Source organism: Tripterygium wilfordii, chromosome 14 (genome assembly GCF_013401445.1).
Source record: "Tripterygium wilfordii isolate XIE 37 chromosome 14, ASM1340144v1, whole genome shotgun sequence".
Taxonomy (NCBI): Eukaryota; Viridiplantae; Streptophyta; class Magnoliopsida; order Celastrales; family Celastraceae; genus Tripterygium; species Tripterygium wilfordii.
This window is the reverse complement of record NC_052245.1, coordinates 12,795,620-12,811,818: the sequence shown is the minus strand read 5'-3', so window position 1 is coordinate 12,811,818 and position 16,199 is coordinate 12,795,620. Positions and strand designations below refer to the sequence as shown.

The following is a 16,199-nucleotide window of genomic DNA, read 5'->3' as shown; positions in this document are numbered from 1 at the left end:
TGAAACTGGAGAGAATAAATGGGAGCAAATATGTGATCAATCCCGTCCATTCTGGAATTTGTTTTGTGTTTGTTGATCGGTTGCAAGTCAGGTTCTATTATGTCTACAAATTACACTATAGAGAAAAAGAATTCATGACCTTCTTCTCGTTCCAGTTCCACTAGCTTCTTTACAATGGCCATGTATATTTACTTGCTCACAGTCAAAGAATTACAAATGTATCTTCTGTGATGATACATTGTAATGAGGAATCTTTATTGTATTTCTGCTTTCTCAGAAGATCCAATATTTAACAGGATAATCAATCAACAGAAACCCTTTTTTTTTGTTTTTTTGTAAACCTAGAAACAGAAAGTACTCTGCAAATCATGATGACAAAAAGAGGTAGACAAAGATATACACACTCTTGACTTCATATATCAGAGAAAAGGTCTATACATAGAAGAGAGAGCAGCAGCATACTCAGGGGCGGAGGTACAGACTTGCATAAGCTTTTTAGTACTTGCATCATCGTTACTTTAATCTAATTAATATATATAAACACAAGAGAGAAAAGGTCTATACATAGAAGAGAGAGCAGCAGCATACTCAGGGGCGAAGGTACAGACTTGCATAAGCTTTTTAGTACTTGCATCATCGTTACTTTAATCTAATTAATATATATAAACACAAGAGGTACGTAAACTAGGATTAGTAACTATATTTATACAACATAAACTACCTTCCACGAATTAACGCCTGGGGCGATGGTCCTTAATAATCATCCCACCATATTTTTTCGCAGCCTGATCGCAATTGATTTCAGGCCGATCTCTAGGGATAACAGGCTTTTCTTTCACTATGAAAACATGAGCATTAGCGCCTCCAGGAGCCCTACCAGGGTTGCCATTGAACCCATCGATCACATCAAAGCCATCCGCTACTATCTTCTCGAGTTCTTGTACTTTCCTGGCGCCGTTGTTCCTAGGAAGATGCGCTGCCATATCTGCTAGTAAGAGCAAAAGAGACAATGTGTTTGAAGGAAGTTGTGTTGTTTTTCTTGATGAAAAGTATGTAGGAGTAGTAGCCCTATATATAGAGAAACAAATGATAGCTAGCCAACTAGAATTTCACATTTCAGGTGCTGAATAGTGGATAAACATGACCAGGACCAGGACCATATAGAAAAGTAGGACTTTCCCAGTTATCTCTTTATCCTGAGAATCCACAATCTGATATATATTCTGATTGCTAAGAATCTTTATTCTGGGAGGTAAGGATTCATTCAAACCTCCAAAAAGGCGGGCCAGTGGAGTGGAGGACCACAACCCATTGGAATGATTTCATTCTTCTGCATATTCAAGAATTAATGGATTCATAACCCATTGATTTAAGTCTTTATGTTCAAGATAATGAGCAAAGATATCATCAAAGTTATACTGTATTCAGTGAAATAACATGTTGGTTAATTGAGTTTAACGAATATTGGATTGTGTATTATCTATTGAACCATTTGGAAAATTTGGTTTGCTTTCGGTAGTGTATGAAGATGTTAGATTCTTTCTGTAATGAAATCCTCGATTGCTATTATATGCTAAACTTTGTCCTTCCACATATGCTTTTTCCCCTCCGCTCTGCCACTTGTTGCAAGCATTTTGTTGTGGGGTTTCCACCTTTTATCATCAGAACTAGATTAGATATTCAAAAATGTATTCTCAAGAAGCCATTTTTTCCCCACTTTTGGGATGGGCCGTTCAAGAAGATCATTTGAATTCGGAATTATATGATCAAAAGGTGAAGAAAATGCTTTGCATATTCTTCTGCAGCATAAAGAGGAAGATCTTCGTATGTTTCCCCTACGCAAAAAAATTTCTTCTCCGACATTTTATTGAGCTGATGCCTAAATAGTTTAAGTTTCAGAATATGGTATTTGAACCTTAGAATTGGCAAAGAATGGGATTCAGTGATCATTTAGTAACTGATTCTTTCCCGACATGAGTTTTGTTTCTATTATTTGCACACTGATGTTTACATTTTAGGAAAATAATGTAAACATTAGTGTGCAAAATCAATCGTAAGAATACGGATAATACTGAAACAGATCATATTAGATGAAAGGAGGACAACTAGTTTACTGATAACAGCATGAAGAAAACATCTCTATACAGCATTTCTTGTCTTGTTTATGAATCAAACCTGTAATATCTTGAGGTTGCAAGATAAATATCGGTCTTAGTTATCTATTCAAAGCATATGATTCCCATTAATATTTCTGGTCCATAATAGATATATGATCAGATGAATAATGATAGAAACTCCCACAATGGACGGAAAGATGGAGGAGTTAAGTGCTATTTAAAAGGATGGCAAAGGCTACTCCTTAAATAAGTTTTAACATAATAGGGTTGGGCCTTGATTGTGGAATCCTGTTGGACTATAGCCTGCCGCTCATGGATGTTGGTTGGGCCTATTGGACTGTTAAGGGGGGTTTGGGCTTGGACTCTCCATAGCCCATGAAACACTGGTATGGAGGAGACATACTCAAAGTCTCAAAGTGCTTGATCAAAAGAAACCATTTTATTGCGATTGGATTCCATGCTTCAACAAGGTATTTCTCTATTCAGAAACTCTTGTCCAGCATCTTTTTTTTCTTTTCAGTTTCAATTGCTTGATAAAATTTATTCCCCTTTCCAGCTTATCAATCACTGAAGCATAGTGTTTCGGGTTTTATTGTGATGCTTGCCATCCAGGAGACATCTTCTTTTCTTTTCAGTTTCAATTGCTTGTTAAAATAAGTTTAAAAGGAATGAAAAAAAAAACCAAAAAAAAAAGTACTTCAGTTGTGGAATCTGAGCTTCTGTTAACTGACAGATCGAATTGAATAGTATTACCATTTGTTAAGAATTAATCAGATTGAAACTATAGCTTTATCGTCTGTTGGAATTGAAATATCTGTGAGATAATTCTGTGGAATTTAAATAATTAAGCTTCAGAACATGCATCAAACCTTTGAAAAGGATTCCCCTTTCCACTTTATCAATCATTGATGCATAGTGTTCCAGGTTTTATTGTGATGCTTGCCATATTGATTCAATATTTATGATGATTTCTCAAAACCTTTAAGGGCAATAAGAGCAAGAGACAGAGTTTTGCATATGATAAAGAAATGTACACAACTAGATATATTGACTCCATATATATATATATATATATATATATATATTGGAGAGTAGCTGGGTACTTGAGTAGACTTTTTTCAGTACTCTCATGTTACTCCAACATTTATACATACAAACCCTGAAAACCAAACTATATTTACTAATTTTATATATATACACATATTGCACTACCTTCCATTAAGCCTTAATTGGCACGATGATTCACGATCACCTTCCCACCATAGTGATGAGCTGCCTGATCGCTGTTGATGACAGGTTGTTGCTGCTTCACAATGAAAACTTGAGGAACCGGCACAATATACACACTAGCTCGTTGAGGATGATTCTGAAGATGACCTTGATATTTTACCGAGCTGCGGAGCTCATCCAGGTCAGCAAAGGCTTCCTTGCCGATCCTAGCAAGGCGATCTTTTGCTTCCTGGCTGTTCGTCATAGCAAACCAAGCTGATTCTGATGCGATTTCTGCAGTTAGAGAACAAATGATTGATTTTCAGTGCTTTTGAGTACAAGGAGGTGTTTTTTGTGTGTTGTGTTCCTTGGTTGGAAAGTTTTGAGTGGTAGGACTATTTATAGACAGATCATACCAATAACCCACCTATTGATTCCCTTTTCATTAAACTCTAAATTTGAGTATTATTTAACTATGTTTTGAAGTGGAAAAATTCATGTTCTTGGTTCGTACGAGTGGTGTGGTTTCAGACACTGATGATGCATAAATATGCCAAGATTGACCCGGTCAGACCGACCAGATGAGAGACTGACATGATTCAAGAACCTTATCTTTGGTCAGAAGTTCCATTCACAAACTGATTCTTTCAGAAAACCTACTTGAGCAATTTTTATCGGTCGATCATATTCATTGTGGTATATATTTCTGACACAGAAGTAGTAGGTCCTTTGTGAATCCGATTCCCTAATCAAGCTTACAACTTTTCCTTTGGATCATATTCTTAGTCCAGCAATGATAGTTGCTTCAAAAATCTGATTTTTTTTCCACACAATCTGCACTCTTTTTTTTTTTTATTCGAGCTTCTTTCGGTTGTTTAACTTTAACTGATCTGTCATCCGAGACATTACGCAATCACTATGATGCAGCCAGTATTACATAAGAAAGATATGTACAGTACAAGTTACTGTTAAAACTATATGTCTAGCTAGCTACTCTCATTTCAGATTTTATCGACTCCACATGACTCATAGTGATTGTTAGAAATAAATGGTTCACAATGAAGTGAAACATACCATTAAGATGATATTATCCCTTTCATGCAGATTATTAGATAATGAACCTGTAAATCTGATAAATCAGTATCTAATTCTGCTATATGAACTTATTGCCGACCCTTATCATGATTGATCGGTAAGCCAGCGGATTTCGGTCTTAACATTTGGAGCTTCAGATCCTATATTCCATCCCAAAACATGGACATTATTCATTTCAGACCAAACATCCTCAGAGCCAAGAAAAAACTCATTTCAGACCAAAGATGCTAAGTTTTCAACACGGTCATGACTCGTGATCATGTTTATCTAATTTTGGGTAAATGGGAAGCTATACATTGGTTGCCAAGGTTGGTCTATATATAGTCCCTCTACTCATACCTTCTTTACCAAGAAAAAAACAACACAAACATCCTTACTAAAACTACTAATCTTTACTGCTCTCTTAACTGCAGAAATGGCAGCTTACTTTGCCAGGAACAATGGCCGGGATGGCAGAGACCGCCTTGCTAAGATCGCTGAAGAAGGCTTTGCTCTCATAGATGAAGGGTTCTACGGTGGCAATCGCTTGCATGCTGCTCATTTTCATCAAGAACGCCAATATGGTCAGCGTCAGTATCCGAACCAAATACATTATTCTTGTAATTGTGTATACCAATACCATAGATCCCAAGCTGTCAGAGTCAAACAGCAGCCTACAGTTATCGCTAGTGAGTATCAGGCCGATCGCCCTCGTCAGTATTTTCATCGTCAGGACCAACACCATCAATCTCATTATCTGTCACATGAGCCTCAAGTTTTCACAGTGAAGCAACAGCCTGTTATCACTAGTGATGAGGCAGCTAAATTGTTCGGTGGGATAGCGATCGTGGAACATCGTGCCAATTACGGCTTTAAGTAATTGAAGGTATACTGTGTTAGTTACTAATTAAGGAAATTCAGCCTCTAGCATATGCATGTAATAGTGCTTGTAGTAGTCCAGAGGCATGAGAGTGTTATGCAAGTACCCTTGTTGCTCTCTCTTCCTATGTATTAATATAGATGGTGCATGCCTCCTCTGCGATATGTATGTGTGTATATGTATGTATATATGTGTATATATATATATGAAGCTTGTTTACACTCTTTGTGATCATCATCTGCAGAACTCTCTCCAATTAACATCAACTAGGACAGTGGTTTCTCTGTTTTTTGGATAAATTAATTGGTGGTATATAAACATTGGATCTTCCAAGAAAGAGCAAGTTAATCACCAAACCAATAAGCAGATCATATTCATCTGCAAAACTATTACACTTTACAAATACCCTTACTGCCATGCCACGTGTTGGATTTTGACACAACTTATCCTGTCTTCAGTTGAGAAACTTATGTGCACGCGGATAAGATGACCCGAGTCTAGGCCCATATCGAAAGGATGAGGCACAATGAGTGAAACATTCCTTTTGGAAGATACTTTCGAATGTCATGAGTCATCACCCTCCATTATTAAAATGCCATGGAATATTATATATGCTTTCACTTGAAATTAAAACAAAGAAGAAGTCTTTCTGCCACATGGCCTACCAGATAAACAAGAATCTTTATTGTTTATCAGTACAGAGGATCACCAATCATTGTCTCGAAAGCATTTTCCACAAAGTAAGTCCACAAACATCAAAATAACATTGTAATGTTCATGTTAGTTATAATTCCTAGAGAATCCATGCTTTTTTGATCTGGTGCATCTAAATGATTTAATGTGTTTTCAAAAGATTGGAGTGATTCTTGAGAAAAACAGTAATAAGACCATCGCATAACACTAACCCAAAGAGTATCGCGTGATTTTCTTTTTAAAGGGTCGTATTGGGTGAGAGGAATTAGATTACCTATAAACCACATCGGTGACTTATACTTAATCAATATGGGATACGAGTCTTAATAAACTCTGCTGTCAAAGGAATACATGCCATGTAGACAATCCAAGCTGGAAGCAATCAAATATCAATCAACTTCTATTGCATGAGAACCATGGAGAATAATTTTGTTCTGAATTATTAAAGCTTTCTTTGATGTTTGACAAAAGCAGGCTAAGGGGGCTTAACCCACAAGTCCATGTACTGTCAGTATAGTTAACCCACTAAGCCCATAGAAGCCCAATTTGGGCCCAGCCATACCAGATTTCCGGATTTCGGTTAGAAGAAACGATTCGCTCCACCGTTTCAATTTCAGAAAGCGAGGGAAGGCAGCGTTGGCTGCTTCTTCTTTCACCGATCCATGCCTTGTCAATTGAACCTCCAGCGACAAAACTCCATCCATGGCCGCTTCTTTACCCCTCTCCCTTTTGGTTCCATTATCACTCTCTCGGTTCCTCGTCTTCTCTATATTTTTTACACGCCTTCTGCACCTCCGGTTTCTCCATCTCTCTCTGGCATTTCGTTTCCTCTGCTTCTCTTGTGTATCGATCGAAGTGGTTTTTGATTTTCTGCGATTCGATCATGAAGATTAAGAGGTATCATAGATCTGGAAGCATTCGAGGTAGGGTGCAGGACATCCTCTCTTCTTAGCAGGACGAACTGGTTTCCCTCCTCTCCAGGTCCTTTTCTTCTCTCACTCGCTTATATCCAGAGAAAAAAATTCATTATATGCATGTGAATAAATAGTAATCCCAAATCTTTCATTTGTGGGAGCTTGTATTTATTTCAATTTTGATGAGATGATGTTACAACGAAACGGAGTTCGAAAAATTAGGGTTTATGTATGTATATGTAATTGCGTGATTGAGGTTAATTAGGGCTTTTGATTCATTTGACTGCTTTGTTCCTTTTTAAATCTTTATAGGTATGTTTCGCGGGGGAAGGGGATAATGCAATCTCATCACCTAATAGATGAGCTAAGCAATCTGGTGAAAGAAGATGAACCAATGCTATTTTCGAAGGTTTTCTTGGTTCTGTGGGTCTGCCTACTTCCGGGGAAGGGTTAGGAGTCTCATTTCTCTCGCATGGACTTCGGCCCAATCTTACTTGTAGTGAGCGTGGTGCGAACTATTCTAGCAGCCTGAGTTTACGCCCACACAGTTATTCGAAGGGTATGCTAAGTGGTTCCTCGATCACCAGAAAAAAAATGAAGCCATCTAGAATGTTCTGGCACACCTCTGGGCGGGAGCAAGAACTTGAGAATTGCTTGATGGTCCTGATGAAATACACCAAGGTACAATTGCCAACTTCGAATTATAAAGAGCTGAGCTTTGAAAGCTTCAGAGCAATAATTTTAAGCAGCCAGAGTTTTTATTTTCTCTTGGTTAAATTTAAACTGAACATTGTTTGTTAATCTCACCATCTAAGTTTGCAACAAAAAAGGGTTACTTCTAATTCCATCCCATATTTCATGAATCCTGAGAAATCTTTTCTGAGACCATTGAAAGACCCTCCTTTTTTAAAGAGAGTTTTTTCACCCACAAGTTTGCCAACAGAAATAACTGCCATTTGAACTAAATCTATATTTAGCATTCCTTCCATATCCTATATAGAACACTCTCCTTTCACAAATATTCTATAAACCAGAGCCCAAGGGGCGTCTTAGACTCAGCTACTCTGTGTAAGAGAGCCCCAGCAGCTCTGTTTATTTAGCCCTAATTATCTCATTTGCATAAAAAAAAAACTGGGAGAATTTTTTACTTTTTTTGAATTTTCATTATGCTGTTCTGTTAAAGATGGCATACGGATCAAGTGATGGCGCGGACAAGAAGAAGAAGGTCGCCATCATTGGCGTCTCATCATTGATTCTGGTGGCTATGGTTGTTGCCGTGGCAGTTGGGGTTAAAAGCAACAACAGCTCGGACTCGTCAAACTCCGGCAATGCTGCTCCAGCCAGTGAGCTTTCAACATCATCAAAGGCGGTTAAGGCCCTTTGCGCACCAACTGATTACAAGGAAACCTGTGTCAAGAGCCTTGAACCAGCCGCAGGAAACACCACCGACCCAAAAGAGCTTATCAAGATTGCATTCGACATCACAATGAAGACAATCAAAGAAGCAATTGCAAACTCCACAACCTTGAAGGATCTGGCCAAGGACCCAAGGGGGAAAGTAGCTCTTGACAATTGCCAAGAATTGATGGAACATGCCATTGATGATCTCAAAGAGTCATTCGAGAAACTCGGAACTTTCGAAATGAGCAAGCTCCAAACATTCGTTGAGGACCTCAAGACTTGGATCAGTGGCTCACTAACATACCAACAAACATGCCTTGATGGATTCCAGAACACAACAGGGGAAGCTGGACAGAAAATGAAGGAATTCTTGAAAATTTCATGGGAACTCACAAGCAATGGCCTTGCCATGGTTGATGAATTCTCTAAAGTCATTGGTTCTTTCAATTTCCAAGGCACAAGCCGTCGTCTTATGGAGAGCGATGAAGCCCCTTCGTGGCTTGATGCCAGTAAGCGCAAGCTTTTAGCTGCAACTCCAGCCACAATTAAGCCTGATGTTGTGGTGGCTAAAGATGGAACTGGCAAGTACAAGACTATCAATGAGGCCTTGAAAGATGTACCAGTTAAGAGTGCAAAACAATTTGTTATTTACATCAAGGCTGGTATCTATAAGGAGAAGGTCGATGTTCCAAAGAATTTGACCAATGTTGTGATGATTGGAGATGGACCATCAAAGACCAGAATAACGGGAGACATCAGCTACGTCATGGGTGTCACCACCACCTGGCAAACAGCCACATTCTGTAAGTACACGATCTGTCGTTTTGCTAAGACTCCGATACCATGTGAAACATTACTTCTTTCTTTTATATATTGCTTTTAACTGAAATTGTTGGTTGATGTTACAGCTGCTGTTGGAGCTGGATTCATGGCAAAGGATATCGGATTCGAGAACACAGCAGGACCTGAAGGACACCAAGCAGTGGCATTGCGTGTGCAGGCCGACAAGTCTGTATTTTACAATTGCCATATGGATGGGTACCAAGACACTCTCTACACCCACGCCCACCGCCAATTCTTCCGCGACTGCACCGTCTCTGGTACCATTGACTTTGTCTTCGGCAACGCTCTTGCTATCTTCCAGAACTGCAAAATGGTAGTCAAGAAGCCCATGGACAACCAAAAGTGCATTGTTACTGCACAAGGCAGGCTTGAGGAGCGCGAACCAACTGCTATAGTCTTCCAAAACTGCTCCATCACAGCAGAACCTGCATTGTTAGCTGTCAAGGACATAAACAAGTCTTACCTCGCCAGGCCATGGAAGGAATACTCCAGGTTCATTCTTATGCAGTCTCAAATTGATGGGTTCATCCAACCGGAGGGATTCTTGCCATGGATGGGTACATTTGCTATCAACACATGCTGGTATGCTGAGTTTGGTAACAGAGGACCTAGTGCAGTGACCACACACAGAGTCACATGGCCTGGTATCAAGAAACTCACAGCAGAAACTGCTGTGGATTTCACTCCAGCCAAGTTCTTCCTGGGTGATTCCTGGATTCCTGCCACTGGAGTTCCCTATGAGCCTGGCATGATGAATGTGTAGAAGAAGAATGAAGAAGGAGAACAGCTTTTCCAATAGTTAGTCCATTAATTCCTATATACGTTAGTATAATTGTGCTTTGTACTATTGACCGACACCAAAGTGTGTGTGTGTACTTACCCCAAGTGTAGGGTATCGTCAAGTAATAAACCGGTGAGTCCGGTATCGATCCACGAGGAAGCAATGCAAATTTGAAGTGAATGATATGCAAATGGCTAGCTAACACTAATAAACACAATGAATATCAAATAAAAGCAAGTAAAAGAAATGGGCCGAATGACTCGGTAGCATGAGCGATTTTGTAATCAAAGTAAGCACGAATTGGATTTAAAACAATTAATTAAAAACCTAGTCTCTAATCCGTCCCGGTGGTTACTCGGTTCTCATACTCAAGGTATTATTGCAAACACACACAACCATACACAATGCATTGTGTGATACTATCAATCATGCATATGCAAAGAGAATTGGGATATAAGACTTCAATTCATACATGTAGGCCATCGGGTCTCTTAATCTACGATGAACGCAAAGGGATAAGCACCTAATATTATGGATTAATGTTCCCCCTTGAGGCTTGACTTGGCTAACACCCTAGTTTCACACTCAAAGATCAATTAACCATAACTCTCCCATGCACATTCCTAAATTAACCCAAAACCCCATCATCAATACACATAATTAATAGCTATGCTATGGAAAACTCAATTAATTAAAGAAATCATGCAATGGGTTTAACAATTCTCAATCAAACACATTAGATGCAATCCCTAGACTAGACAATCCAAAGATACAATCAAATATGTCATCTCCATAGATCCAATCACACAACCACGAAATTAAAAGAGCAAAATCAAAACTACAATTCCATGAACATACCTTGAGTAATTGAAACCGAACACCCACCGTTTGGGACTAGAAACTAGAAAGAGAACTTAGCCACTCATCATAATGGGTATAAACATCAATTTTATAGATGAAAATTAATGTTTACAAACAAAATCACGAAAAACCAAGAAAAACTTAGAGAGAGAAGTAGAGAGAAAACAATGGAGGCAAGAAGTTGGAGAAGATGAATTGTGAGAAGGAAGAAGAAATCTTAGGGTTTTCTCCTCTTTTTCCATAGAAAATACCTAACTACCCTTATACAAACGTTCCCCATTGGTTACATACATGATTTACCCCAAATGCCCTTGAAATGTTGTGCAGGAAATTGCAGTTCCGCGATGGTGTCCGGACGGGTGTCCGGACGGGTGTCCGGACACTTCATGCGTCCCTCAACTTTGAAGACTCTGTCTCAATTTGTGAAGAAAGCGTCCGGACGGGTACTGTGGGTGTCCCGACGGTAAGTGTCCGGACACCTTGGGAAGTGTCCCGACACCTCACAACAAAAAGTGCCCAAAAGTGCTCCAACTTGCCTGAACAAGGTCCGATTCCTACAGAACCAAGGGGAAACATTTGTAAGTGTAAAATTAAGCTAAAATGCAATCAAATACATTAACTAAGTGCTAGAACATCCTAATTAAAGGACATTAGAACCTCAAAATAGAGGTCCAATCACACCCCCCAACTTAGACGTTGCTAGTCCCTAGCAATGCAACCACTACCTAAAACTAAAATTTGTTAAATAAAATCCTAACTCACTGACGTAGGCATCACGGTTGCATTTAGCGCATGCAACAAGCCTTTAAACCCCTAGGTCACCCTAGTGGACGAGTTGTAGTCTCGTGAGGGCTTATCAGAGCGATACCCACAAACACTTGCCGAGGGACCACTATTACTTTGAAAGCACCATAAATGATTCTTAAGTTCTCACATGCAAGAAATAGAGTTAATCTCCCAATTCCCCCGCTTAGTCTAAAACATGCAAAATCTTTGGAAAATCACTCTCAATCCCCTTAAAAATGACCAAGAACATTTTATACTATGAAAAATATATGTGCAATCAAGCAAGACAACTCAACACATTCACACAAGTAAGACCTTGTTATGGACCCTTTTGGTGTTCATAAATCCCCAATCCCAAATGTACACAAAAACATGAAAGCATTGTGCTAAGTGAATGACTTACACAATTGGATTAAATGTATGTGTTTATAAAAGATAATTTGGATGGGCATAGCTTTGAGAAAGAAATCACCTACAAGAGCAATTAATGCATTCACCAACTCACTTGCTTAACTTGAATCAAATTCATCAAAAGGTTAAATGGGTTGTAATGTTGCTAAGGGACAAGGTAGGAAGAATTTAGAACTAGGTAACAAGTTGCAAGGTTAAGTTCAAACATGTGAGCTAAATTCTCATTTTGTCACCCCTTCCATTGCACTACAAATCCAAACACTTCTCATCCTTTACACACAAAGGATTAACTTTATTCTATACACCTCTTTTTGATTTTTTTTCTATGCACTTTTTTTTTTTTTTTTTTTCTCGAAAATGAACAACATTTGAACAACAACCCTCAATTTTTTTTTTTCAACATAAGAAAGGGTAATATCACTACCATTTTTTTTTTTTCAAGCTCCTACTCAACCTTGCAACCAAAAGTGGGAAGTATTTAAGGAAGTGGTGCACACAAGGCTTGTAAGTGAAATAAAAAGGGTTAAAGAAATTTAGGCTTATAATCACTCACAAAGGAATAGGCTAAGCTCAAATCTCTCAACCTAATGAATCTTTCAATCCTAAGTTCACAAGCAAGTGGCAAAATACAAAAATCACACTTCTCAGTAATCAAATGTAATGTTTACAAAGCTATTGAAGAACACGCGCTAAGATGTCAAATGAATATCAATGAAGAGAATCACCCAAAACCCAATGTATATCAATGAAGAATGGCTCAAAGGAATGAGAAGGGTAAAAAGGTAATTTTTCAGACAAAAGGATCCAAAAACGCAGTCATACAAATGCTTCAATGCCAAGATGTCTGCTCAACTACACAATTTTGATATCAAACTAGGTCCCAATCATCCCAAGAAAGATTGATCATAGTCATCCTACTCAATCACATGCTTCGACTTCACAAAAGAAATCAAGAAACCTACTCTACACTTGCACGTTTCGAACAAGAATAATAAATTAACGTTGAAATTGGTAGTGAATCCCAAAAGCATCTACCATTCCCTTCCTAAAGTCTATCTAGCATGTATGAACGACAAAGCACAACACAATAGGATAGAGGGTAGGAAATCATACCATACTCTTCAAAAGTGATCGGAATCATGAAAAACGAAGCATATCCTGAAAAAGTTAATACCAACCACACTATCCAAGCATGGCACAACAAGATTTTTTTTTAATTTTTTTTAATTTTTTTAATTTTTTTTTAATTTATTTATTTTTTTTAAATATTCACAAAAGCACACCAAAATAAAACAAGTTTCACAATGAATTCACAATTCCCTCACCCCCCAACTTAAATGAGACATTGTCCCCAATGTCAAGCATGATAAACAAGGCAAGAATAAATTGTAAAATGCATTGTGAACATACAAAAACACACCAAAAATGACTGAAAAATAATCTAACACTACATATTTACAAGAGAGCTCTTTTCATACACACTAGGAAGGGGTGGGATCCACAATGTCCCATTCTTCGGCCAATTCATTAAAATTTTCCAAGTATGGTTTCAAACGTTGGCCATTAACCTTAAAAGTTTTTCCACTCCTAGGATCATCAATGTCAATGCTTCCATATGGGGAAACCTTGCGGACAATAAAAGGTCCGGTCCATTTGGTACGTAACTTCCCGGGAAACAAGTGTAACCGGGAGTTGTATAAAAGAACCTTTTGTCCCTCATGAAAAACTTTCCTCACAATGTGTTTGTCATGGTATCTTTTCATTTTAAGCTTAGCAATTTTGGCATTTTCGAAAGCATCATTCCTCAACTCCTCAATCTCTTGGATTTGGAGTTTGCGATGCCCCCCAACTTGATCGGTGGAGTCATTCAAAGTGCGAATGGCCCAATAGGCCTTGTGCTCCAACTCCACCGGCAAGTGGCAAGCCTTGCCATAGACAAGTCTATAAGGAGACATTTCAAGGGCAGTCTTATATGCAGTACGGTAAGCCCACAAAGCATCAATCAATTTTGAAGACCAATCTTTTCTATTGGGACCAACCGTTTTTTCAAGAATACGTTTAATCTCCCTATTTGCCAATTCCGCTTGGCCACTTGTTTGTGGATGATATGGGGTGCCAACTTTGTGCAAAATGCCATATCGTTTCATCAAAGTTCTAACCGGGGCATTGCAAAAGTGAGACCCACCATCACTTATGATGGCTCGAGGCATCCCAAATCTTGAGAAAATGTTTTCTTTTAAAAATTTTATCACAACTTGGTGATCATTTGTTCGAGAAGGGATAGCCTCGACCCACTTTGACACATAATCCACACCAACCAAGATATACAAATAACCAAATGAATTAGGGAAAGGTCCCATGAAATCAATGGCCCAACAATCAAAAATTTCCAAGATGTTAATAGGTTGGAGGGGCATCATCTCACGTTTTCCTAAATTACCTAACCTTTGGCAATTGTCACAAGATAGGCAATAAGCATGGACATCTTTGTGCAAAGAAGGCCAATATAAGCCACTTTGAAGAATTTTGGCCGCAGTCTTTTTGGAGGAAAAATGGCCTCCACAAGCATATTTATGGCAAAAGGCCATGACACTTTCAAATTCATTATTGGGGATGCACCTCCTAATCACTTGATCGGAACAATACTTGAACAAATAGGGGTCATCCCAAAAGAAGTTTCGCACATTGCGAAGAAATTTGGATCTATCAATCTTGCTCCAATGAGATGGCATTTTTCCGGACACCAAAAAGTTGGCGATGTCCGCATACCATGGAGTCAATTTGGAAGAGATGGCATTGGTGAGGAAGAGTTGTTCATCCGGGAAGTGTTCATTGATGGGTATGCCATGTGAAATCAAATTTTGTCCGGGAAGTCTAGATAGATGGTCGGCTACTACATTCTCCACTCCTTTCTTATCTTTAATTTCAAGGTCAAATTCTTGAAGTAAGAGAATCCATCTTAACAACCTAGGCTTGGCATTCGCTTTTGAAAGTAAATACTTCAAAGCCGCATGGTCGGTAAAGATGATGACTTTCGAGCCAACCAAATAAGACCTAAACTTGTCCAAGGCAAAAACTATAGCTAGTAATTCCTTTTCAGTGGTGGTATAATTCACTTGAGCATCATTCAAAGTCTTACTAGCATAGTATATAACATGAGCATTTTTTTCTCTTCTTTGTCCTAGGACCGCCCCAACCGCCACATCACTTGCATCACACATGAGTTCAAAGGGCATACTCCAATCGGGAGTTTGCATAATGGGTGCGGTGGTTAGGGCACCTTTCAAATCATCAAAGGCTTTTTGACATTGTGGTGTCCATTCAAAAGAGACATCTTGAGCAAGCAAGTTACTTAAAGGTTTGGCAATGGCACTAAAAGAATTAATGAACCTTCTATAGAAACCCGCATGACCCAAAAAAGATCTCACATCTTTAACACATGTAGGGGGAGGTAACTTTTGAATTAATTCAATTTTTGCCTTGTCAACCTCTAACCCTTTGGATGACACAATGTGTCCCAATACAATTCCATGTGTCACCATGAAATGACACTTTTCCCAATTGAGAACCAATTGGCTCTCCTCACATCTTTTTAACACACTTGCCAAATTAGCAAGGCATTGATCATAGGTATCTCCATAAACCGAGAAATCATCCATAAAGACCTCCACAATTTTCTCAACCATGTCACTAAAGATACTCATCATGCACCTTTGAAAGGTAGCCGGAGCATTGCATAACCCAAAAGGCGTGCGCCTATAAGCAAAAGTTCCAAATGGACATGTAAATGTGGTCTTGTCTTGGTCTTCTAAGGCAATCTCTATTTGATTATATCCGGAATACCCATCAAGGAAGCAATAATAGGCTCTACCCGCTACTCTCTCAAGGACTTGATCAAGGAAGGGTAAGGGGAAATGGTCTTTTCGAGTAACCATATTGAGTCTACGGTAGTCAATGCACATGCGCCACCCGGTTTGAATTCGAGTGGGAACCAATTCGTTCTTGTCATTCTTAACTACCGTAACTCCGGACTTTTTGGGGACCACTTGGGTAGGAGATACCCATTTGGAATCCGCAATGGGATAAATTATCCCCGCATCAAGCAATTTTAGCACCTCCCCCCTAACTACCTCCTTCATGTTCGGATTTAAACGTCTTTGCATTTGTCTAATGGGCTTAGCTTCCTCTTCCATGTAAATCCTATGAGTACAAACCAAAGGACTAATACC

The 16,199-nt window shown here is 38.9% G+C and overlaps 1 protein-coding gene across 1 annotated transcript; it reads left to right on the top strand.

Moving 5' to 3' along the window:
- Nucleotides 1–6,599: 6,599 nt before the first annotated feature.
- On the top strand, nt 6,600–9,973 carry LOC120014664 (putative pectinesterase/pectinesterase inhibitor 28). The gene is made up of 3 exons (XM_038866683.1): nt 6,600–6,954; nt 7,200–9,091; nt 9,197–9,973. The coding sequence occupies exons 2-3, from the start codon at nt 8,071–8,073 to the stop codon at nt 9,892–9,894; spliced, it is 1,719 nt and encodes a 572-aa protein (XP_038722611.1). The 5' UTR covers nt 6,600–6,954; nt 7,200–8,070; the 3' UTR covers nt 9,895–9,973.
- The last annotated feature ends 6,226 nt before the right edge of the window (nt 9,974–16,199 follow it).